Source organism: Lissotriton vulgaris, chromosome 3_1 (assembly GCF_964263255.1).
Source record: "Lissotriton vulgaris chromosome 3_1, aLisVul1.2, whole genome shotgun sequence".
Classification (NCBI taxonomy): domain Eukaryota; kingdom Metazoa; phylum Chordata; class Amphibia; order Caudata; family Salamandridae; genus Lissotriton; species Lissotriton vulgaris.
The window spans coordinates 290,964,895-290,990,225 of record NC_141689.1 but is presented as its reverse complement, the minus strand read 5'-3'; the positions used below and the strand labels follow the sequence as shown (position 1 = coordinate 290,990,225).

At 42.7% G+C, this 25,331-nt stretch overlaps 1 protein-coding gene across 1 annotated transcript in view; it reads left to right on the top strand.

Moving 5' to 3' along the window:
• Nucleotides 1-25,331, top strand: part of ALPK2 (alpha kinase 2) — a 618,993-nt gene that overhangs the window by 460,922 nt on the left and 132,740 nt on the right. The window contains exons 5-6 of the mRNA XM_086960478.1: nucleotides 20,508-20,646; nucleotides 20,864-23,401. Coding sequence (XP_086816604.1) covers nucleotides 20,508-20,646; nucleotides 20,864-23,401 — 2,677 coding nt within the window. The remainder of the gene's footprint in view (nucleotides 1-20,507; nucleotides 20,647-20,863; nucleotides 23,402-25,331) is intronic.

The window sequence follows — 25,331 nt, the reverse complement described above, 5'->3', positions numbered from 1 at the left end:
TTACCACTGAGTGTGTCAGGAGGGTGAGACCACCTTGGATGATTGGTCCTGTTGGAGTTTAAAGCCCCCCTATTAGGGTCCTCCAGAAGGTCACAGTGAATAATCTTCTGATATTGGTACCCCTGGGCTGGCACATCGTCGAGCCAGCTGCACCGGAGAGGACAGTTGAAATGAGTGAGACAGTGCTTGGCCGCCCCCCCACTGGCGCATGCACCGGTACTTGGATTGTTTGGTTTTGGTTCTTCTTGTTCGGCTCAGCAAGGTTTTTATGCTGCGCCAAGTTAGTTTTGTTCTTGGGTGGGAATGGGTACGTCTCCAGGCCAATTTTAACATTATGCATTAGGAAGGGACTGGTAACACCCCGGGATTTAATCCACACGAGGTTATGGCTGACACAATAGGGACTTATAGCCTGGCTACCCGGAATGTGCGGGGGCTGGGTGCAATACAAAAGAGGCATAGAATCCATGCGTTTTTGCTTTGGTACCATGCGCAGATTACATTCCTGCAGGAATCTCACCTAACAGTGTCGGACATTCATCCATATATATATTTCGTAAAATCAAAAAGTCTTGGCTAACACAAAACCTAAAAATTGCTACAGAATGTGCTGTCATAAGTTGAAGCCTATTGTACAGGAACGTGAAAAGGAAATGAAAAGATAAAGTATTAAATACAAATTATGTCACAGCCCAGCAATTATATAAGGGATACATTTCCTTCTGTAGTACGTTATAAGGATATTGGCGATGGTCACACCACCGACTTTCCTAAAAATTGCTTAAATACTAGCTGCTTCATGTTTCATGTTCATTATAGACATGAAGAAGTAAAGTAGAACGTGTGGTGTGAAATTAAGCCCATCAACATCAACTAAGATGTTTTGCAGAAAGGTATTATTATTATTTTTTTTAAATATATTTTATTTTTTACTTTTTTCGCAGTATACACATTGTATTACATATTATACATTGTACATTGCCCAAACAATTTTACATTCATGATTTACCTTATCTGGTTTGAGATTAAACAATAAAGAATAAAGTATAGGTTAAATAGCGAAGAGAAAAAGAAAACGGAATAGAAAAAGAAAAAAGGGGAAAAGGAATAACAAAATAAGTTTGAGAATACATTTTCACAACATATATATAACTTAAGATTTGATAGAACCTATACTACATGTTATATTACATTATCCTGCAGTGCCATGTTCTCTTTCCACTTCGCTATTGGTTCCCAGATTTTTAAACCTAGCCTTCTTCCCCTTTTCCCCTTGCGTGCATAGATTGCTTTCTCAAGGTTGTAGCTAGCTAATAAATTTGCCAGCCAAGTTTGCATTCCCGGGGGTATATTATCTAGCCATGCTCTTGCTATTGTCAACCTCAGCACAGCAGTAGCCATAAACATAAATTCCTTGTGAACAGGTCCATCCTGCTTATCTCTCCTGAACAAAATCCTCATAGGTGTCAGTTGTGTTCGTATTCCAAGTGTGCTACCAAGAAAATCTTCTACGTTTTTAATCAAAGTGTATAACTGGGGGCAGGTAGCAAACATATGAATAATGTCTGCATCCACTGCATTGCATCGGGGGCAGGTGATACCAGTGGAGCCTCCCCACTTAGCTATTCTAGCGGGGGTGTGATACAGTGAGAATAAAGTCTTGTAATGCTGAGATTGCAGGGGACCCGAGCACAAGATGGTACGACCCATGTCCAGGGATTCCTGGAAGCTTCCAGGCCCCCCCCCCCCAATTTTTCAACCCACTTATTACTAACTTTATTCATATCGTCGATCTTCCCTTTTGTAAGACATGCATAAAAGGATCTAATTGTACAGTCCCCTCCTAGTTTTACCTTCTCCAAAATTTCATTACTGTTAAACCCCGTGCTACCACCCTGCTTACGACAAAAAAGCTCCTTATCTGTAGGTATTAATCCTTTCTTTCAATACCATACTTGAGGGTGAGGTCTACAAACTGGACTATCCCCTCCTCATCCATTAAATCCCCAATCTGTATTATCCCTTTTTATGCCCATTCTGCCATTGTCGAATCAGCAAATACTTCCGCAGGGAAGGATTTATTCTTATAAAGCCTGACATACCTATTATATATTCCCAACCCTGCCTTTTTTAGGAAGGCATTCCAGATCCTAAGTGCTGCCACTACAGTCTTGAATCTGGTCCTTTTGTGATATCCAAACTCAACTCTATTTAAGAAGTTGTTTTCTGCCTCTAGCCCCATTGCTACAGAGTAGACTTCCATGGACATGGTTGTGACCCTTGTGTCAAGTCCCCCACCCCCAATTAACCCCTGCATATACTGTAGTGCTGCAGCCATTTGGTACAGCCTAAAGTCAGGGGCCCCCCCATCCCCCTCTCTCTCTCGGGAGAGACATATATCTGTAAGCCCGCCTGGTCTTCCCCTGTGCCCATATAAACCTGTTCAGTACATTCTCTAACAAATTAAACCATTTAGCTTCAAAAACCAGGGGGATAGAACGAAAAAAATATAGGAATTTGGGCAAAATCAACATTTTAATCACGTTAGTACATCCCATAAGAAAGAGATGGAGATTGTTCATCCTCTCCAGGTCTCCCTTAACCTTAGCAATCAGTGGAGTCAAGTTCCTTTCTACGATCATATCCAGGTCTGCCGTTAGTAAGACCCCTAAATACACTGCAGAATTAACCACCCTATTATCATCACATATAGCATATGTATTTTTTATGATCTGCGTTTTAGATCTATTTAGGCAATACCCCGATATCTGTCCAAACACCTGGGCCTCTGCTTCTACCTCCTTTATAGCTAGAGTGGGATTCGGGGTTAGTATAGCTACATCGTCTGCATAAGCTAAGGTCTTCACCATGCATCTGTTTACCCTCATTGGTGGGATCTCCGGATTAGCTTCGAATCGCCGCAGTAGCGGTTCAAGATATAGCGCAAAAAGGAGGGGTGAGGAGGGGCATCCCTGTCTAGTCCCCCTAGCAAAATCATTTACTCTGATTCTAGCAGTTGGGGTGATGCTGGGGTGTTGGGGTATAGCTTTTATAAATGTCTCCCCTATCCCACACCACCTCATAACCTGCCAGAGGTAGTCCCAGGAGACCCTGTCGAAAGCCTTCTCAGCGTCTAAGAAGAGTGCTGCGACAGGATCCCCTAGGACCCCTGCAGAGTCGAACATAGTAACAATGGTCCTAACATGCTGCATTGTCCCTTTTCCAGGTATGAATCCATGCTGTATAGGGGTTACCAACTGCTCGATGATCCCTGCCTGTCTCTTTGCTAAAATTTTAGAAAGGATTTTGACATCAGAATTCATCAATGTAATTGGTCTATAAGACCCTGGTGCTTCTGGCGGCTTCCCCTTTTTTAAGATTACAATTATATCAGCCCCTCCCCAGGAATCTGGGCTGGATTCCCCTAATTGCGCTTGTTGCATTATTAAGAACATATCTGCCAAAAGCACATTTTTAAATACTTGATAAAATTCAAGCAGAAAGGTATTAGATTCAGTTTAATCTTAGTCATATTAAAATATGCTGTGGCCCAGAATGTGGTAAGGACATCAAATCCAAAGGTATGGATGTAATGGTTGAATAATTCTCAGATATTAACAATCACTCGAGCCTCATCTGTTTCAGGGAGGACCTGACCCGGGAGTTCAGACTGGAATGTTCCCATTGGAGCAAGTTCAACACTGATTTGTATATGATTGGGTACAAACTGAGGTGGGTAGGTGTAAGATAATTGACTGTGACCCAGTCCGAGTAGTTATCAGTGGCTGAGAGTAGATCAATTTCATCCATCACTTTTTGTATACTACTGTGTGTCACTTTAAGTGTGACAAGTATGGTATGCTCAGACATGGGTCCTGTGCCCACTGTATCACTGGAACCAGGTAATAACTGGTTGATAAGCCCTAATAAGGGCGAAACTAGTTCTAGATTACTTTTATTCTGGTTCGGGGAGTGCTGGCCTGGCAGTTGGAGCTGGACAGTTCCCAATGGAGCAGAGTCGAGATTGACTTGCATATGGCTGGTCCTAGCTGAGTTGTCATGGTGTACAAAATAATGAATTAATGGGATGCAGCCTGAGTAATTTACAGTGGCTGAGATTAGTTCTAGGATGCAATCCATCACTTTTTGTATACCTCTCTATGTGTTAAAACATATATTTCCCATAAAGACCAACACCATGGAAAAATAGTTATGTTGCCTAAATATTATCTTTCTACTAATCACATTTTTTTTTTTTTACAATTCTTTTTATTGAAACGAGGCATCAACAAAAGACACAATATGGAAGAATCACATTACAGTCAACAATACATCCGAGAACAAGAGTACATCATTGACAAAAAACTTCACGGGGATGAGGGAACATCAATAACAGAATCTCTTGGTGGTGCACAAATCCCCCCTCTGTACTCGTTCCACTGGCTCCAAATTAATGCCCATTTTCGGGGCCGTCCCCTCGCCACATACACCGTTTTTTCCCCGAAACATACTCCAATCCATGTCCTTTTCCCATTCCCTAAGGGTGGGCAGCGAGTCGCGAGCCCCACTTTTGGGCTATATTTCTTTTAGCTACCATACAGCCCAGTGTGACCCGTTGTGTTTGCGCAGCAGTAAGATCAGTGGGTTCCCATATGTTAAGGAGACATCTATGTGCCTGCGGCAGCAAGGATACACCCGTGACTTTATGAATAATGTTATAAATCTCCCCCCAATACCGGGCCATGTCTCGGCACTCCCAGATAATATGAGAGAATGTACCCAGGAGACCACATTTACGTCTACACAGTCCCTCATCTGCCAACCCCATCTGAACTAATCGGAGGCCGGTGACATAAACCCTGTATAGGATCTTCAACTGTACAAGTCGTAGCCTTGCGGGAATAGCGACCACCCTCGGGGAAGAAACAGCTGACTGCCAGTCCTCATCGTCTAATTCTATTCCATCTCGTATCCACTTATCTCTCAAATCCCTAAGCAGATCAGCTCCAGTATTAATTCGTTTTTTATAAATCAGAGAAATCGTTTTTTCCGGGAGATGACCATCTAAGATTCTATCTTCGAGGGGTGACGCCTCCGGCAATTCCACCTCTACAGGCAGGGCCGTTCGTACCGAATGTCGGACTTGCGCATAGCGGAAGTATTCAGAGCTGGATAGCTCAAATTCATCTTGCATTTCCATAAATGATTTAATCCGGCCCCTGCTCCACACATCCTTAACAGCCGAGATCCCTATCAGCTCTCATTTATCGAAGCCCTTTGTGTTCCACAGCTTGCCCAGTATTTCAGAGTCAAAAAGAGGGGTAGCCAGTGTCAGCCTTTCCCTCCACCCTAAAGAACTTGTGGCATCATGCCAGGTCTTCACTGCTTGTCTGGTTGGTCCTGTCAAATTCAGCTTCGTTGGCTTAGAGTACAGCGACCTATTGTAACTGCCCCCCGGAAGAAGCCACCTATCCATTGCATACCCTGGATCCGCTGCGGCCCGTATGTTGCATGATTAATTGCAGCCAGCTGGGAAGACCAATAATATCATTTAATATCTGGGAGGGCAATACCTCCATCATACCATGGGAGTGTCAGCTTAGCTAAAGCAATACGTGTTTTTCCCTCCCATAAAAGGTTACGCTGTAATCCCTCTATCTCGTGAAAATAACCGGCAGGCACTGCTTCTGGAGTATTCTGAAGGGCATAAAGGAAGCGGGGTAGAGCCATCATTTTAAAGAGGGCCGATTGGCCTAACAAAGAGATCGGAAGTCTCCGCCAGTGAGCGGAATCACTCCTGAGCCTCTGCAAGGGGGGGAAGAAGATTTTCATTATATCTAGCTGCCGGATCAAGTGATACAAAAATACCCAAATATTTAAATCCAGTCCTACTGATCTGGATAGAGCAATTACTGGGGGGAACTGGAGTTTCCCCACTGAGAACATATAACAAAGATTTTCCCCAGTTAATGGAAAGGCCGGAGTTTTTAACAAAGGAGGCCAGGTCGTCGCAAACCACCATGAGGGATTTCCGAGGAGAGGTCAGGTAAAGCAGGATATCATCTGCATACAAGGAAATCCTATCTTCCCACTCAGGGGACCATCGTATTCCCCGGATTGAGGGCTCCCAGCGAACCCAAGCTGCCAGAGGTTCCAGCGAAAGTGAAAAAAGAAGGGGGGAGAGGGGACAACCCTGCCGAGTGCCACGACTCAAACGAAACGGTGTCGATACCCGACCATTAACCACTACCTGAGCGAGTGGCTCAGTGTATAATAAACGAACCCATCCGATAAAATCAGATCCGAAACCGAATTTAGCCAACACCGCCCACAAATAGGGCCATTCTATGGTATCAAAGGCCATGGTCGCGTCAAGAGAAGCGATCACAGCCGGTTCCTGTAAAGTATGTGCTCTTTCTATTACGCCATGCAGTCTGCGTAGATTCAGGGCCGTATTTCTATGGGGAATAAATCCTGATTGGTCCGGTTGGATAAGTCCACCAATCACTTTTACCAGCCTGTTTGAGAGAAGCTTGGCCAATATTTTAGGTTCAGCATTTAATAAGGAAATAGGCCTATATGAGGCACATTTATTCTTCGGCTTACCCTCCTTATGGTTTACCACCACCTAGGCCACTCTTTGAACTCTAGGCAGAATTCCTTTTTCCCGGGCCTCTTCAAACATACTCTTCAGGTGCTGAGCCAACTTGTCTGGTTTGAGCTTATAAAGCTCGATCGGAAGCCCGTTGGGTCCTAGCGCCTTACCCGAGTTCAAAGTACGGATAACTTGGGCTCTTTCATCTACTGTCAGGTCGCTATTCATAAAATCACCATCCTCTTTGGACAAACAGGGGAGTTGTATATCTCGAAGCAACAGATGGGAGTCTTCCTCAGGCCTATCCGAGACCGAAGTATAAACCGTTTGAAAATACTCTGTGAAGGTATCAACACTACTCTGGGGTCGATAATCACCTCCCCTGCATCTGAAATAAGTTCTAGGACGATACGCTCGGCTCCATCGCTTTTGTCCAACCAAGCAAGAAGCTTCCCCTCCTTATCCCCGAGATCATACAGCCTATTCTTCTGCTCTCTTCAGAGAGCCCTTGCCATATCAGTGACTAATGATTTATAATTGTGTTGCTTAAGGCTCAGGATATGCAATTTAGCCTGTGTCACCCCCTGCTCAAATTCCTCCTCTAGTCTACGAATCTCCATCTCTGCCTCCACTATTTCTTTATTTCGCTCTTTTTTGATTCCAGCTATCAATGATAGGGCTTGACCCCTAATCACCGTTTTGAAGGCCTCCCACAGAGACACCGATGATGACACCGACCCCTCATTATTTGTGAAGTAGTCATCTAGGGCCAAGATTAGATCTTTTCGAGTTTTGGGATTTTGCATATACCAGGGGTTAACAGGGGGGATCCTACCAGTGGAGTTCGGTGCAACACAGAACCGGATCCAAAGTGGGAAATGATCGGAAATACCCCATGCCAGGTGAACCACTTCAATTATATAAGATGCTTGAGCTGCTGAAACCAGACAATAGTCCAGACGTGAGAGGCTACCCTGTGCACCCGAGTGGAATGTGTTTTGCTTCTTGTCTGGATGGTACAATCGCCAGCTATCTACAAGACCCAGTGCATCAAGAAAGTCCGGCATCCACTTCTGGGCACTCCCTACTTCTCGGGGGGATGTCTATCTAAGAGTCCCGAAACCACAGAATTAAAATCTCCACCTAGGATCAATCAATCAATCAAGACATTTATAGAGCGCACTACTTACCCGTAGGGTCTCAAGGATCAAAAGCCCCTTCGGCAATTCAAGCAACATTTTCCCTAAATCAAAAAATGAGGTAGACTGTAAACCCGCGGGGGATGTAGGCTGATACAAGAATAAGTACCTGTCCTTCCCAGCGACCTGAGATCCTGACATACCTCCCCCTGTCATCCACCCACTTAGCGTCTATAGTCAAAGAGAGCGTCTTCCGAACCAGGATACCTACCCCCCTGGAGCCCGACGTGAACCCTGCATGAGCAACCAACCTATACCCAATCTATGCATTGCCATACATGAATTTCCGACTAAGTGCGTTTTCTGCAGAATGACCACATCTGGGGCCTGGCGTTTGAGATATTGGAGCACCACACTGCATTTAATCTTGTCCTCCAACCCATTCACTTTCCAGCTTAAAACCTTGAGCTCACTACCCCCCATCGTCATGTGAAAAAGAAACATGTTCCTCCTGTGTCTGCAGCATGCTAATCAAATACAATATAGTGATGCCATCAAAAATACAAAACCTGAATACATTTAAATAATTAGCTCATAATGTGACAAACAATAATACGAAAATTCCCCCAACCCTTCTCCCCCTACCCCCCACCCTGCACCCCTGCATATCGCCTACGCGCATCCCCAACTAGCAGTGTGCCTGTTGCCCTGATTCAATCCAACACTAATCTACAACTCATTCGAAGTAGAAAACAGAGGGAGGGCCCACACAGCCCGCCATCCCGCTCCACTCCCTGTTCTATCACTGCCGCATCATGTCAGGTTAACATAAGGCGATACATTTGCAGATGTGGCGAGTCAAGAATAACAGTACTTATTCATGCCACTCCTTAATCAGAACGTATTGCTATCTAAGCTTAGCGACACCATCAACGCTATATTATTTGTCTTCAGTCTCGCCCCTCTGCTGGCCCTCCATCTCAGTTGCAACCACAGTGTCTAACCAGTCCGTCGCTACCTCAGGGTTATCAAAGAACCAGGTCTTCCCATTGAGTTCTACTCAGAGTCGGGCTGGAAACATCATCGCATATTTTAGGCCCTTATTTCTCAGTTTCTTCTTTACTGATAAGAAGTGTTGACACGGCTTCTGAACCATCTGAGTAAAGTCTGGAAAAATGGAAAGAGTTGCGTTCTCATACTTCAATGGGGAGCCAGTCCGGGCCGTTTGTAAAATCACATCCCTGTCCCGAACATTTAGGACCCTTGCAATCATGGGACGAGGTGGTGCTCCTGGTCTCGGCCTGCCACCCGGGATCCTATGTGCACGTTCAACTGTGAACAAGTTGCTAAGGCCTTTAGGCTTGAGATGATTAAGGATAAGGGTTTCCACAAACAGATCCGGGGCTAGGCCTTCCGACTTTTCGGAATACAGATGTTGTTGCGCCTGACCCTCCCTTCGTAATCGTCGAGCTTGCAATCCGTGAGAATTTTCAAGTCCTGGAGGTCCCGTACCTCTCGCTGCAGCGCGCTCACATCATCAATTAAGCTGGTAGTCTTAAGCTCGACCAACTTGACCTTTTCATTGGTCTTCGCAAGATCCGCACGCAGCAGTCCCATCTCGATTGTAACCGTGTCCAACTTGGAGTCTAAGACCTCCATCTTCTGACCCAACAACGTTTGCACTCCATTGATAGCTGCCATGTTGGGTCAGTGGGAGCGGACATTGATTCATCGCCCAGCGAAGACTTCTTTGTTTCAGACGGGGATCCTTTTGGCAAGGTATAATGATCAAGTCTATTTGTTTGGATATTCCTGGATCCTTTAGTGGACGGCGGCATAGGCTTGTCCGACTCCGGTCTGGTTGCCATTTTGTTACTTCCATTCACTTGAGTAGGTCAGAAGAAGCACACCATTAGGATGCATTCGAAATCTATGGCAGTCTCCAGCGCTCGCCTTCCCCAATCGACCCCACCGCTCCAGGAAAGGCAGACAGAGGGAGGGGGGGGGGCGATACTGAGACACAAAGTATGCAGGCCAGATGCAAAAGATCTAATCACAACTCTCTTATTCAATACTTCACCCCCAGCAGCGCCAACACCATGCCAAGGCTGATTCATCTACACACGTGCCTGGTCAGATATTGTGTCCCACTGGACGTGTAAAGCCTCTCAAAAACAGATCCAGAGCCCACTCATATCGCATCTCCTCTCCTCACAGCTGAGCATTAGCGATCCATTCCTGGGCGATTGACTTGTATTTCCATATACCGGCACTCACTACCCAGAGGAGGATCCATCAGGTCGCTAGAGCAGGTCTCCCTCCGCCAGTCAGCAGTATATCGACTCCCCAAGGCAGTGTCTGTTTTAGTTGATAATTATGCCCACGCCTTTGGAAGAATTTCACCAAAGCCCCGGCTGGTCAGAGGCAACCCTTCGGGGAACGATCCCGGACGGGGAGTTAACTGTGCTCCGCCCATCACATATGCTCCCGAGCGGTCACATCGCCCTGGTTCAAATGTCGTAGGCGCCCGTGCTCCGATCACTTTACAAGATCGGAAGAGGCATTGGGTCACAGCGGGGCAGTAAGCACATCTTTGGGCCAGACCGACTTTCTTGTTTCGTGGCTCCCGATGTTGTTAAACTTGCGGGCGGCGTCCGAAATACTCGAGGCCCGGGCTTCAGAGCCGACCAGGCCTCACCCCTCCGGTCGTCACAGATCGGTCCCGGGAGCACCGAGGAGAGCCGGGGAAGAACAGATCAGCGTCGCTCGCATTCCCAAAGCCGGGAGCGACATTCAATTGCAGGATATTTGTCAGGATATGCTCACAGGGAATTGAGGAGGTCGGAGCTGAGTGTCTAAGCGACCATCTTGGCCGCCGTCTTGGCTCCTCCCCAATCACATTTCTTTTTAATGAAAACATAGAAGGAAAGGTCAGTTCCCATTTTCCTTGTTGAAACTACATCTGTAATTATCCCGAGTGACCTGCCTTTCACCGTGGTTGCTGGCTCTAGCATCATGCATTGTGACATCATATTTCAACTTTAATGACATCATATATTTGAGCAGCTATGTCATTTCGTTATTACAATTGACTGAAAGCGTCACAACTCAACTGCAATAAGGAAATTAGAGACACGCTTTTATACATGGATTGCATGCTCCCATGTGTTATAATGTAATCAGTAACTTGCGGCATGGTCACATTCTATCTTTGACTGACGAAGAAACTTTAAGATCTACCTACTTATTTTGGGATGTTTGGCCTACCTGTTTCAATCCAGTCTATTTCATTTTAATGGGAGCAATTTTCCTTTACATCCTATTGCACCTGCCTCAACAAACCCTATGCTGAAAAAACTAAAGATACATCCACCTCTTTGACATTTGCATAATCAGCTGATAAGCGCATTACTAATGATTTTCACCATGTTACAGTCCTGTTTCCCTCAATGCTATTTAAAGAAAAGCAGAACATTAACAAGTACTTGCTCCATTGCATAGCATATGACACCATCTTTCTACAGTGGAGAACGTGTACTTTCTGTTTTTTGACTGGGAAGGCACCTTCTTCAGAAAACAGTTCTGAACAACGGTATTGTCATAGATTCTGCTGTCAACGAGAGATACGAGGGCCTGTGCCGAGGATGGTTCCGAAAGTGATGCGGACTGCAGCAGCAATGCAGGACTTTGCGAAGGGTCCAATCCACACAGAAGCAGAGATGTGTTGGTTCTGCTCTAGGTTGCGCCGCGCAGCAGAGAAGATGTGTTGGTTCCACTTGATCTACAGAGGCTGGCAAAGCACCTTAAGCCCAATTTCAATGGTCCAGTACTGGGGTGGCACCACTTGGAAGGGTAGACTCACAGATGGCAGAGTCCAGTTGCAGATGCAGGGTTGTTGGAAGCTTGTTATGTTCCTGAGGCTTTGGAGCGGGAGGCCAGACAACTAGCCCTTGGAGTGACACTGGGTTCTGGGTTCAAGAGGTGTAGGTCTTTCTCCCCCAGGCAAGATGGCAGCAGGCAGAAAATCAGCACAGCAAAGCAGGAGTCAAGCAAAGTTCAGTTCAGTTGAGTGTCAGTCCTTCAGTAGAGAAAAGTATACACCAGTTCACCCCTTCATGGTCTAAAAGCAAAATGTGTTTGTGTGTATACACTACAACCAAAGTGGTTTGTGTGATTTATGACTCAAGTTGACAGAGAAGTATCTCTATCTTCATCAGTAAAGGGCAATTAAAGTAAGTGAAGTGACTGAGCACAGTAGCTGACAAAGCATGAGCGTCACTATAGTATTAAAGGAAACATGCCAGTTCCACATTGTCATTGAGTCCACGCTTAATCATAGTCTTGAGATATTTAATCCAGTATGTCTCACGTTGGGATAAATATTTCTGCATGTTAACCCCTGGTTTGTTTAGTATAGATTCCAAAACTGTGAATCTAAGCTGCGCAATATTATGATTTCTCTCGTGCCAGTGGATCACCAAAGATTTATTAAAGTTCTTATCCCTGATTGTGCTCTGTGATACAACCTTTGACATTTTTACTCTGTTTTTCCCACATAGAGAAGACCACAAGGGCATTTAATGACATACAAAATCCATTGTGAATTGCAGTCAGCTGAATCTCTTGGGCAAAGCCATTTCTCAGAAAATGGATGAGAAATCGTCTTGCCCACAGTAACATTACCACAGTGGGTACAGCTTTAACAACTCATCATACGTTTGAATTTTTTGTCCCATCGTCTCTTGGGAGAAGACAGTAATTTCCTCAAGTTTCTGGTTTGTGTAAATGCAAAAAAGTGGTTGATTAAAAAATAGACCCTTGAAATCAGGTTCTGATTGCAACAACTCCCCCATATGTAAAACAATCCGTTTTATTCTGTGGGAGTGGAAAATGTTGAGAGAAACACTTCTTGTGTTGCTGGTGTTTTCTGGTGCTTCCTCAAAAGTTTAGATCTGTCCATGATCATTGTGTGATTCAAGGCGGTGTCCGATACTTCAATCGGATATCCACGCTTAAGTAACTGTTGTTTTTAGTAATGAAGAGTCTGTATATTAGTCTCTTCATCTGAAAGAATGCGTTTCACACGTATGAACTGAGAGTCTAGTTTTTTTTTACCAGATTGAAATGTCAATTTAAAACTGCAGACAGGCCGCAGTGGCAGGCCCAAAACATGTTTAAAGTGCTCCTTAAGTAGGTAGCACAATCAGTGCTGAAGGCCCACTAGTAGCATTTAATTTGCTGGCACTAGGCACCGATAATGCCATTTTACTAAGGGTTTACAAGTAAATTAAATATGCCAGTTGGGTATAAGCCAATCTAACATGTTTTAAGGAGAGAGCATTAGCACTTTAGCACTGGTTAGCAGTCTTAAAGTGTGCGGAGTCCTAAGGCCAGCAAAAACGCAGTCAGGAAAAACGGTGGGGTGAAGGCAAAAAGGTAGAGGAAAACCATGCCAAGGATGCTAGGTCTAACAGCTAGTGTTAGATTTGGTAGAGGTAGGTACCTTTTACTAAACAGGGACCCTTGCGTCTAGTCACGGTAAGGGGCTACACTCCTAAAATAACCCCTGCTCACCCCCTTGGTAGTTTGGCACGAGCAGGCAGGTTTATCTCAGAGGCAGTGTGTAAAGCATTTGTGAACACATACAGTAACCCAGTGACAACACTACAGATGGACACCACACAAGTTGTAGTATAAAAATAAGTATTTTTATTTAGACTTAACACAACACCACAAACGAGAAAAATCCACAATACTGTACTTAAAAATGGTACAAATAGTTAGTTCTCTTTAGACGGTAAATGCGACACTTTAAGTTCAATGTACCTTTGAAGTGAAAATGTTGCAGGCAAGGTGATGCTTCGGTTCCTTACACGCTTCCATGGCGATGCAGCCCACAACGCCGTGATGCGAAGAAGATCTGGTGCAATGAAACAAAATGGCATCTTCTTCTTGATGCGACAACGATGCGTGCACGCCCGACGGTCGTGCGGCGACTCAATGATTCTTCTGAGCCACGACAGGCCATGCAACACGCTTCTCCGGCGATGCAACGGCATCTGCTGCAACAACGACACTCTGCTCCGGTGATGCGAGGCGCTTTAGGTGATGCGATGGCAACAGCGGCAGCGGCGGCATGCTTCTCTGGTGATGTGATGGCGTGTGCTGTGACGGCGACACTCTTCTCCGGTGATGCAATGACAACGGCTGCGATGGCGACACGCTTCTTCGTCTTGAGTCGCGCCTCCAGCTCCCAGTGACACACAGTCTCTCAGAAGGCCCAGCTCAACAGCAGGCACTAATTCCCAGCAAGGGAAGGCAGGGGAGCAAGCTGGTGAAGTCTGTTGTCCTTGAGACTTCAGCAGGAGGAAAGCTCTATCTCAAGCCCTTGGAGATCCTTTAAAGTTGATTTGAAAGTAGCGCAACGTTCTTTCTCCTTTCTTTGACAGTCAGGCAACCACTGCAGGCCAATCCCCCAAACTGCGCTCAGCTTAGGGATAGTCCCCTCCTCAGTTTCTCTGGTTCCTTTCCTCAGCAAAGGTTCTTCTTGTTTCCCAAAAGTGATCTAAAGTTCAGGGGACTGGGTCCCAATATTTATACCAGCAAATCCTTTGTCTCTGGAGGCAGAGGGTGTCTGTGCCTAATCCAAACCAGTTCTGTGCAGTCCTGGAGCACTTTGTTGACAAGACAGTGTGGGCCAGGGACATCAGACGCACCACATGAGGTGGAGTCAGCATTGTGGAAGGCAGGCACAGCCCTATTCAGGTCCCTGGTGCAACTCCTCACACCCATCTACAGGCAGATAGCTCTATTTAGTCCTGTGCTGGCCCACCCTGTCTCCTGGAATCCCCCTGCCCCTGTCACTCAAACTCCAGACAAGGAATACACAACCTAGCAGAGGCAGGCTTAGATAGTCAGGCAAGAAAATACCTACTTTCTAAAAGTGGTAGTTTCAAACACAGAATGTTAAAATCAACTTCACTAAAAGATGTATTTTATCATTCTGAGTTCAGTCATACTAAACTCGAAGTTCTACCTAGTTCCCTGAGCCAGTTAGGATTATAGGATGCTATAATCAAACTGCCTATTCTGGCCTATGGGGAACAGAAAGCTTTGCAATAGTGAAACACTAAAATGGCTGTAATTCACTATTAGGATATGCCACAAACACCATGGCATGTCCTACCTTATACTTACAATGCACCCTGCCCTTAGGCCTACCTTAGGGGTGTCTGATATGAAATAAAGGGAAGGTTTAGGGACTGGCAAGTGGGTGCACTTGCCCAGTCAACATGGCAGGCATAGACTGCACACAGCCTCTGCAATGGCAGTCCTGAAACACACTTTACAGGCTGCTTCTGTGGGTGGCATAACCAGTGCTGCAAGCCCACCAGCAGCACTTGATTTACAAGCCCTGGGCACCCACAGTGCACTGTACTAGGGTCTGAGAAGTAAATCAAATAAGCCAATCATGGAGTCACTAATCCATACATCAATTTACAATAGGGAGAGCATATGCACTTAAGCACTGATCAGCAGTGGTAAACTGCCCAGAGTCATAAAACAGCCAACAACAGCTCAGAAAAAATACAGGAGGAAGGCAAATCATCCAAGGATGACCCTGCAAAAAGGGCCAAGTCCAACAGTTAGCAATACCTTATAAAGTATCAAATTAATAGTCACATTAAATCTTGCAAATTTCCAAAGTTGGATTTATTGGTACACAGATAAAATATCGAGTTTTAAATTTCGATATACAATAATATCGAAGTTTAAATATCGATGGGACAAAATATCGAAGGTAAGTAATATCGACAGTCTTAATATCGATATTAGTATGATATCAGTAATATCGAAGTTTTAAATATCGATGTCAATAATATCGAAATAAATAACTTCGATGTTACTAATATCCATTTTTAAATAAATTTAGTGTATATTATATTGTATTTATTATGTTTTATTATTTATTTTTAATGTAATTTAATTAGATATTGTCTTTTACTACTGTAGCGGGTTGTGGGTTTATAGGGGAATAGGGTGGGAAGTAATTTAATTATGTTAAATTAATTATTCATTAGTAGGAATTATTAATTAATTAATTGAGAATACATTTTTAATTAATTTTAATTAATTGATTAATTGATAAATATGTTCTGTAGCGGGTTATGGGTTTATAGGGGAATAGGGTGGGAAGTAATTTAATAATAATTAATTAATTATTATAAGTTTGTACATATTTTAATTAATAATTAATTGGTAATTAATTTATATTAATTAGTTAATTAATTAATATCATTTTGTACATATTTTTAATTATTAATTAGTTGGTAATTAATTAATATTAATTAGTTAATTACATTAATTATAGTAATTTTTCTATATATCATTTTTTGTTATTCTTAATTATTTAATTGGGAAAAATAATATTAATTATTAAATTAAATTAATTACAGCTAATGTGCTAATATATTTACTTTATTGTTATTGTTAATTAATAATTAATTGGTAATTAAATAATATTAATTAATTTTGGGTAAAGGAGTATTTTTAGGGTTCTGGGTCAGTTTTCAGTTTTTGGGCAAAGGGGTATTTTTAGGGTTCAGGGTCAGTTTTCAGTTTTTGGGTAAAGGGGTATGTTTAGGGTTCAGGGTCAGTTTTCAGTTCTTGGGTAAAGGGGTATTTATAGGGTTCAGGGTCAGTTTTCAGTTTTTGGGTAAAGGAGTATTTTTAGGGTTCAGGGTCAGTTTTCAGTTTTGGGTAAAGGGGTATTTTTAGGGATAATGGTTAGTTTTCAGTTCTTGGGTAAAGGGGTATTTTTAGGGTTCAGGGTCAGTTTTCAGTTTTTGGGTAAAGGGGTATTTTTAGGGTTCAGGGTCAGTTTTCAGTTTTTGGGTAAAGGGGTATTTTTAGGGTTCAGGGTCAGTTTTGGGTTTTTGGGGTACGGGGATATTTTTAGGGTTCAGGGTCAGTTTTGGGTTTTTGGGGTACAGGCGTACAGGGTAAAAACAAAAAAAATTACATTAAATCAATTAAATAACATTAAAAAAATAAAATTACATTAAATTATTAAGTGTTTTATTTATTTTAAATGTATATGTATTAGTTTTAATTTTGTTTTAATATTTTTATTTAATATTTGTAAAATGATATGTATTTTAAAATTATTTTTACATTATTATTAATACATTTAAAAAAACGATATTTTTAATTCCGATATTTTTGTACTACGATATTATTTTTTCGATATTTTTGTACTTACCTTTAAGAAGATATGATTCCGATATTTTTGATGTTGATATTTTTGTGCCGATATTTTTGTATTTCGATATTCTGTCTGTCGATATTATGTCAGACATTCGGATTTATTATACCTGTTACAGGAAAGTAGTTTTAGAACTTACCTATCCACTACCTTGATCCCGAGCCAGATGGGAGCCCCCCTAATTAGATTAGGAGAGGGGCTGGATGGGGAGTGTAGTCAGTAGTTAGTCGCTCCTCTGGGTTGGGTTACACATGCACACACACATACCAAAAAGAGATTTTCTCCCTTTTGATTTTTTGGAGAATAGTGCATTCTGGGGCAGAGGTTCGCCACACTTCACAGGAAGTGGTCATACTAGAGGGAGGTAGCTTTTTCCCTATTGGTTATGGTGCCCCCTTCCTCAAGCTAAGAAATGAAGGATAAATAAGGCAACTCTGAGGAACTCTTTAGAACGCTGCCTGGAACAAAGAAAGAAGAAGGACTGCCCTGCTGGACACTTGGTCTGCATCAAAGAAGGCTTGCACTCAGTAAGACTGCACCTGCTGCACTCATAAGGCTCCACAAGGAAAGGACTGTGTCTGAATCAAAGAAAAAGTAGTATCCTCCTAATCAGCAATAGGTACAACAGAGCTGGAAGAAGTCACTTGCCAAATCAAAAAGAGGATCACCCTAGCTGACCAGCTGCAACTGGCTTTTTACTGGACTGTACAGGTACATTGTGGGAAAGTGAGTCATAGCCCCCAAGAGGTAATACAGAGTCTCTGAGCTCTTGGCTGGTGGTCCTGGGCTGGACCCTTGTTTTCCCCAGAACAACTAAGAAACTGCAAGAGCTCAAACTTTAGAAACTTTCTGCAAACTTTTGCAGAAAATCTCCAGGAGGAGACTAGCTCGATGTAGAAAGTCAAGTTGCTGACATCTACTCGCCAATCGGATCGACCTTGCTTGTTCATCCCGCTGAAAAGCTGCAGGCAAAGTCCAGATTAACATTGAGAGGGAAGCAGTCGAAAACTGCTACAAGACCCTCCTCGCCATCGATACTGAGGATTCGATGCCCGTCATTTCAGCGAACCGCCGAGTTGCAGCAGGGTGCCATTGTCAACTTCAACTCTAGATCCAGCCAACCCACGAACCAGCTGACAAGCCCGTCAACGAGACAAAAGAACCAAGAAAAAGTCAGAAGTTAAAACCTTTTATCGGGACCTAGCTGACAGCCTAGCCGGTCCGCGCTCCTTCGCAATCGGCCTTAAACTTAAACTTTGTCCCTGTATCGCCCCCTGGTGGTCGCAAGTGGCGCTTTAGGCCTTTTGCAATTTTTGATAATAATTAAAGACAATTCTATCTCCAGTTCCCTACATTGGATGTTTGTCATTTTGGTGTCTTTGTAAAGATAAACATATTTCCTATCTTTATAAAGTTGCATTGGATTTTTATTGTGTTGTGTCTTATACTTATTTACTGTTTTGGTGGTAATAAATGCTTTACGCAGTCAATATCCAAAATTAAGCCTGACTGTTCATTTGCCAAGCTACCAAGGGAGGAGCAAAGATTAATTTACTGAAACTTGGCTGGACTTGTTAGTGATCGTGGTATTATTACTAACTGAGGGTGAATGCCCCCACCTACTAATAACCCACTTTTCTACAGGAGAAATCAGAAAAGCATTCAGATACAGCACAACACTTGAAGATATTCCTGTGGGGGAGGGGTCAAGAACATGGGTCATGGAATATGAGTTTCTTGTAGATTTGTATGCTTTGGAATATTCTCACATTGTTGGTCTCCTACCTTGAGTCACATCTTCCTTTTCCTAAGTCCTTGAAGTCCTGGCTTTTTGCCCAGTAACTGTATCTTACTGGAGGCTTATGCTGCTGCCTTTCTGGTAGTGGAACGGCTTTAGCGCCTTGAAGCCTTTGGGCATTTGTTTGCGATTTATAAGTTGGTCATTTATTCATTCATGTGATGAGGCAAAAAAACAGAATGGTTGAGAGACCCTTGTTCAAAAACATGTAACTGAGTATGTACTGGAGGTGATAAGGTTTCTGCAGCTTTCCACTTTCCACTTGCCTTTCTCTACCCCTTTTTACTAGCTTGCAAAGTCTGATACTATTTCTTTTTCCGAATTTCCATGGTTCATGACTAAAGCTCACTCACAGCCACCCCATTGCTTGTTATTGACAGCCCTTGATTCACCTGCTTTCATCTCCCAAATCCCCATGCGCGGTCCCAAATAATCCCCCATCACTTAATCCACCTGCTCCCTAACACCATCTGCACTCATCACTCACACTCCCTGCATCTGCCTCTGTCTGTTTTTGTGCTCAATGCAACTGACCTGTCAGTACCAACACCCATCCTGCAGCCTGTGTTCTCACTCGCTCATTTGAAAGGAAATGAGAGAAATCCAGCTATGATTCAACAATGAGCATTTCTTCCTTTACATTGTATTTTAGTCACAAGTTTTCAAACATTTGACTGCATACCACAGTGAGAGGCTCTAGAGCAGAAATCTCCAACGCATAGCTCAGGAGTTACAAGTATCTCTCCAGCTACCTGTAAGTAGCTCTCTGTGTATGCATCCCAGTCTACTAAATTAGACGTTTTTGCTTGGTTGAATTAATATATGTATACCAACATTGAAAACCCTGTATTCAAGCTGAAAATGTGTGTATTTTCAAGATGTACAAGCTGATGTTTTGAGAAAAATGAATGAATTTGGGAAAGATATTTAAAGACGATATTTGAGTAAGAAATTTTCGGCATCAGTGCGACTTATGACTCATATTATTACCATGGTACACAGGGTGTAAGAGCTATGACTATTTTGTATTTCACAAATAGAGGTATTCCAAATTGATAAAACCTTTTTTACATTACTGGTGGCAACCCTGTCTCAGGCATTGAAGTGATCACTGCGGGTAATCGTAAATGAGGTTGCCATTATTATAATATTGTATGGTATGATCACTGTTACGACAGGAATAATGGTAGCTTACGATGAAGTTCATTGTACATAAGTAACTCTTACTTCAGTAAAAAGTTGAAGACCCTGCTTCAGAGTAACATGAAGAACTTCTTCACAAAGAGAGTTGGTCATACCAAGAAATACCTTCTAGCAAAAACTCACCAAGCAGGGGTACTTGGTTCAAATTCAGTAATGGATTTGAGGAGAGATTTTACAGGCATTGTTACAGACTAAATACTGGCGGTCAACCACTTCGCTGCAGGGAGAGTGATGACCACGAGGCTTATCAGCTATCATAATCTATGTTTAAGTGCATTTATGGGACGTCACAGCAAATAGACACTAACTATTTTGATAACAGGAACATTAATTGTTAAATGTTTTTGGCTGTTTATTTTATTTTTAAATAGATCACTATGTATGGCCAAGTAACAGTATTTCCCAACTATAATATAGCTAGAACGTAGGCTGAAAATGTTTTTGCTATATTTTATATCTGTTAAACAAATGCTCTGCTCACAAGTTTTCTCTACATTTTGTCCTTAGATGCAAGCAATTGATGTGAATGATGATGGTGACATGACAAACAGGACTTGTGGTTCAATCACAGATAACACAGCTGCATCTGTTGTTACTCCTATGGAATTCAACAACATAGCACATCCAACCAAAGACATGTTCAAAGGTAAATATGGTTTGAAGTCCACAAACTGGGCTGAGATTGAGCAGATCAAGATCACATTTGGAAAACAACAAACACAATTGTTTTAAAAATGAAATTTTTCATAAATTTACTGATAATGGAAATAACTCACATGTACTAACCTGCAACAAAGAAGAGTGTTCTTTTAAAATGGACCCCTTCTTTGGCACTATTTCTAATGCAAATTTGTCTGATCTAGATTCCCATACAGATTCTGAGACGTCTGGATTTCTGCTGGGGGGCTTTGCGATATCTCCGTCATATCATGAGGTAGACCAATGTGTTTCTGAAGACAAATGTACTGGTGGACACAGTATTTGTGATAATCCTGAAACTACTCTTATTGCTATGGATTTTGATTATCCACTCTTAAGCTCTTTAGATCGGGGTAGTCAAAGTCAGTCAAACCACAATAAAAGCACAAGGGACAAAATGAAAAATGTAATGTACATTGAAGATGTAAGTAGAACAACTCAACAAACCAATTCACCAGTAAATGTCATACAAACAGGCAATGTATCCGTAATCCATGTGCATGAAGATGAGGCTAAGGGTTCATTAAGTCATTTCCCAACAAATGATGTTGGATATGATTTAACTGAAGATTCTAGTCAAGAAATCCATGCTTCTATTATGAATTATGATCACATAAGTGTTCAGATTTATGATGGTGTCAAGGACCTTGACCTCCCTCATAATTCCTATGACAGTTGCGAAGGGGTTTGTCACAGAGAATCACCACCTAGTTCCTTGGATCATCACATAGAATCATCCCCTAGTTCTCCAAAACACATCTTAAATATTGCTCAAGAACAACACACCAATGGATCATCTGAAGATGGTTTGGAAGAGTTCTCTGAAACGTCATCTGGCATGGAAACATCTTCTGATCAAAGTAATCAAACGAAATGCGGCCTTTACCTCCTTCCTCAGCTCGTAGTGGTAGACAGTTCCAGTGGTAATTTAATGAGTGACAGCGGAGGACAATTGTTTAATGAAATTGAAAGTCTTTTGGAAGCTTTTAGTCAACATTTGGAGGAGAACATGCAAAGGCAGAAACATCAGCTAGACCCTTTCATCCAAATCAAATCTGATGCCTTAACTGGCGATGAGTGCCAGAGTAAAGTCAGGGATGATGGCAGCATTACCCCATCTAGGCTGGATCACACACCTTTTAGAGACACGCAGAACCTTGATGAGATATTGAAACAGGAAAATGGTGAAGAGAAATCGAACATTGATGAAATTGCTCAAAACAACATGGAGTTCTCAATAAAGGTATTGATGGAAGAGTTATTGCTAAATGAAAATGTTTTAGATTCTTTTAGTGACCATGATGATAGTACCAAATGCATACAGAATGAGCTGGAGGTAGAGCCCGAAATCAATGTTGATCTTATAGATGGCTCAAAAATACAACGCACACCAAATTTCACGTTCATGCACTCCCGGTGTGCCTGTAGTGAACCAGAAGAGGACAGTGGTTTTGTAGAAGACAAAAACAACCTTCAGGATCCCAATTCAATATCTATAGAGGAACCTAAAATGTTAACAACTTCTAGCATGTGTCAAACGTCTAGAGAGCAGGGATCAATTGCTGAGGAAAATGCCTTCAATGTGGCTAAAGATGATCAAGATGGAAAAGGCGATGTCAGGATTGGAAATAACATAGGCATTGCTACAACATATACACACAATGTTATCAGACAAGTTTTGTTGCAATCCACTGCACAGCCTGGTGATCAAATTGAGAATTGTTATAGGAATGCCCTGGAACCAGATGAACTCGGAGTAACTGGTGATCAGCAGCCTGAACATTCACAAGCAGGTGTAGATGTGGTTTCTACAGACTCCAGTGTGGACTTAAAATCTCATACATTGCAAATAAAATGTCACAGGGATGAGGATCTGAAAAGTGAATCTCATTTCCATGAAAGCAGTGACAAGAAAACGCCATTCAGTAGCATAAAAGATATTAGTGAGAGTGAATACAACAAGTGGGAATTTAGTAGCTTGCTCAGCCATACCATAGGCAGTGTTGAACTTCTTATGCCAAGTTTGACATATTTTAAGGAGGAAAACACTCTTACAATGGACAGTGGTGAATGTTTGTTGCCAACTTGTACTTCTTTTACGGAGGAACATGCCCATACCATGGACAGTGGTGAACTTTCTTTGCCAAGTTTGACTTCTTTTAAGGAGGAAAAGGCAGTATCTAATAAAATTACAAGCTGTGAAATTCCCTCCATATGCAGTTCAGAAGATGAGTTCACAGTTCAGGAAGGTAAAAACGTTGAACAAGTAGAATTCTTAAAAGGGATAAACAATTCCATAGCAAATGACATGTCAATGGCCTTGTGTTGGTCTGAAGCACATCAAAATATCCATAAAGAGTTGAAAGCATGTGATAATACCCAGGATGCTTCGTTCACATCACAGGAGGAGACAGAGTATCACCAGAAGCCAGGTGAAGGAAAGGAGTTGCTGGAAGAAGTGCAGCCAAATGGGATGGAATGTGGGCAGGACTCAGGCTGCAGTGATATTTTAGTTGGTTACTATGAGCAGGACACCTGTGAAAAAACCTCCCCAGAGAACATAACTGAAAACAAAGAACAGATCAATGAAAGTACAAACTGCGTTCGCAAGGTGATACTGGAAGCAAAGGAAGTACGTGTTCCTCAAGGACAAATAATGAAGTTAAAAAGTGATTTGGTCGCTTGCAAAGACAATCAAGAAGGTAAGAGCAATTACAAGCACGATTGCTTTGCTGCACACTTGCAGAATGCTAGGTAGAGCTGTTGTCGCCCCAATCATAAGCATAAGCACAATGGCATGCGATATAGTGTCAGTTTATGATGTTCCGCTTCATCCGCTTCTTGTCACTAATGCTGTCAATTTCAGAAGTCATTTTCAAAAGAGAAACCATCATGGAGTACATTTGCATATCACTATAAAGGAATCCAATCATATTCTAGAACTTCAAGAGCTAATAACTAACCATTAGAGTAATGCACGCTTTGGAGAACCATCACAGCTGTCTTTATTGGTTATCTGAATGGTGGCTTTCTTTCAGTCCACATATGCACACTAGACACATGACCAGACAAGATATGCCCCAACCACTGCTGCAGCCAATGACCAATGCCTCCAACCTCCACTATGCTGAGGATGCCATGCACAAAACCCAATGTTTGAACTTCCATGTGACATACTCTAGTGTCAGAAGCGACATCCACCTCAGGAGGGACGTCCCACCTCTTAACTGTGATCTGAACTAAACTCTTGTGCGCGTCGCTTTTTCTCATGTGCTCTTTAGAATGTGCTTTTATCATGTAAGTCTGCAGCTTCTCTTGGCCCGGTTGATGTATTTGGCTTATCTTGTACTGCCAGGTAGGTGCAATGCATGCAAGTCAAAGCATTTGCTGTCACTTGTCTTTTAAGTCTATTCAACACTTCTTTAATAGCTGATTGTGGAGTACTGTACCGAAGACAGTTGATTAAAAAAAAAACTGATTGTGCTCTTGGCTATGCTTCTGAATATTTTCCTACCTGTGTAACTTTAATGTCAATCACTGAATACCTTTTAGATTTTTAAAGCACCATCTACCATAAAAGGCACTACAAAGTGTGAGTGGATTCATAAATGTTGTTACGTTATGCATATTTGTAAAGCGCACTATCACCCACAAAAGTATCCTGGCACTGAGCAAGTGTGTGTGGTCATTCTACACTTTAGGAGTGATGTAGGAGAACGCTGTCCTCCTGATTTGGGTCTGTGTATGCATGGGATGTGCGCAAGTAGGAGTTGTGGAGAGGAGTTGAGTTCTGAGTTGTCTATTGCCTTGAATGTGTGTGTGACGAGTTTGAATTGAGCGTGTTTGTGTATTGGGAGCCAGTGTGGTTTCCTGAGGTGTGGTGTGGTGTTAGTTTTGTTTGGGAGGTTGCGGTTAAGTCTGGCTGCTGAGCTCTGAATGGCTTATAGTCTTCTAGTGAGTTGCTTTGTAATCCAGCATAGAGGGTGTTCCAATCGTACAACTTGCTTATGACTAGAGAGTGAGGAACAGTTGACAGGATGAAACAGCATGATTGAGTTGATTGAAGCCTGTTCATAAACCTCAGAACAAGGTAAATGATGTCCGCAGAGGAGTTAGCTCAGACTTATAGACTGAATTGATGATGAGAGAGACCTTAGGTGGGTCATGGAAGGGAGATAAGCTAGACGAGGCACAGCAAGTGGTACGAGGGGGAAGAGTCTCCATGCAGCGTCCAAGGACTAGATCAGTAATGAAGAGGCCCAGAGCACACCCGTGATGGGTAAGCAGTGAGAGTGAAATGTATTATAATGTAATTGGGGCAAGGGGGAGAGGGGCGGTCTAAAACATGTTTGTGATATGTTGCCGGTAGTTCGTTTCAGGGGAGACAGATACTTCATTCCTAGGTGAGTGGTTTGGGGAGGAAATTTGAAAGAGGGCTGCATGTTGCATTCCTCAGTTAGGGAATTTTGTTATGATTGATATCCACCAAAGTTGCATGCTGTACCCTTGATAACCTTTGCCTCGCAGGGGGATAAGGGAGGTAGTGGCGCTCCCATTACTTGCCTAATGGGGAGCAGCAAAGACGATGTGGGTCACTGCAATACCCTGCCTGGGTTCAGGCCGTGTGTAACA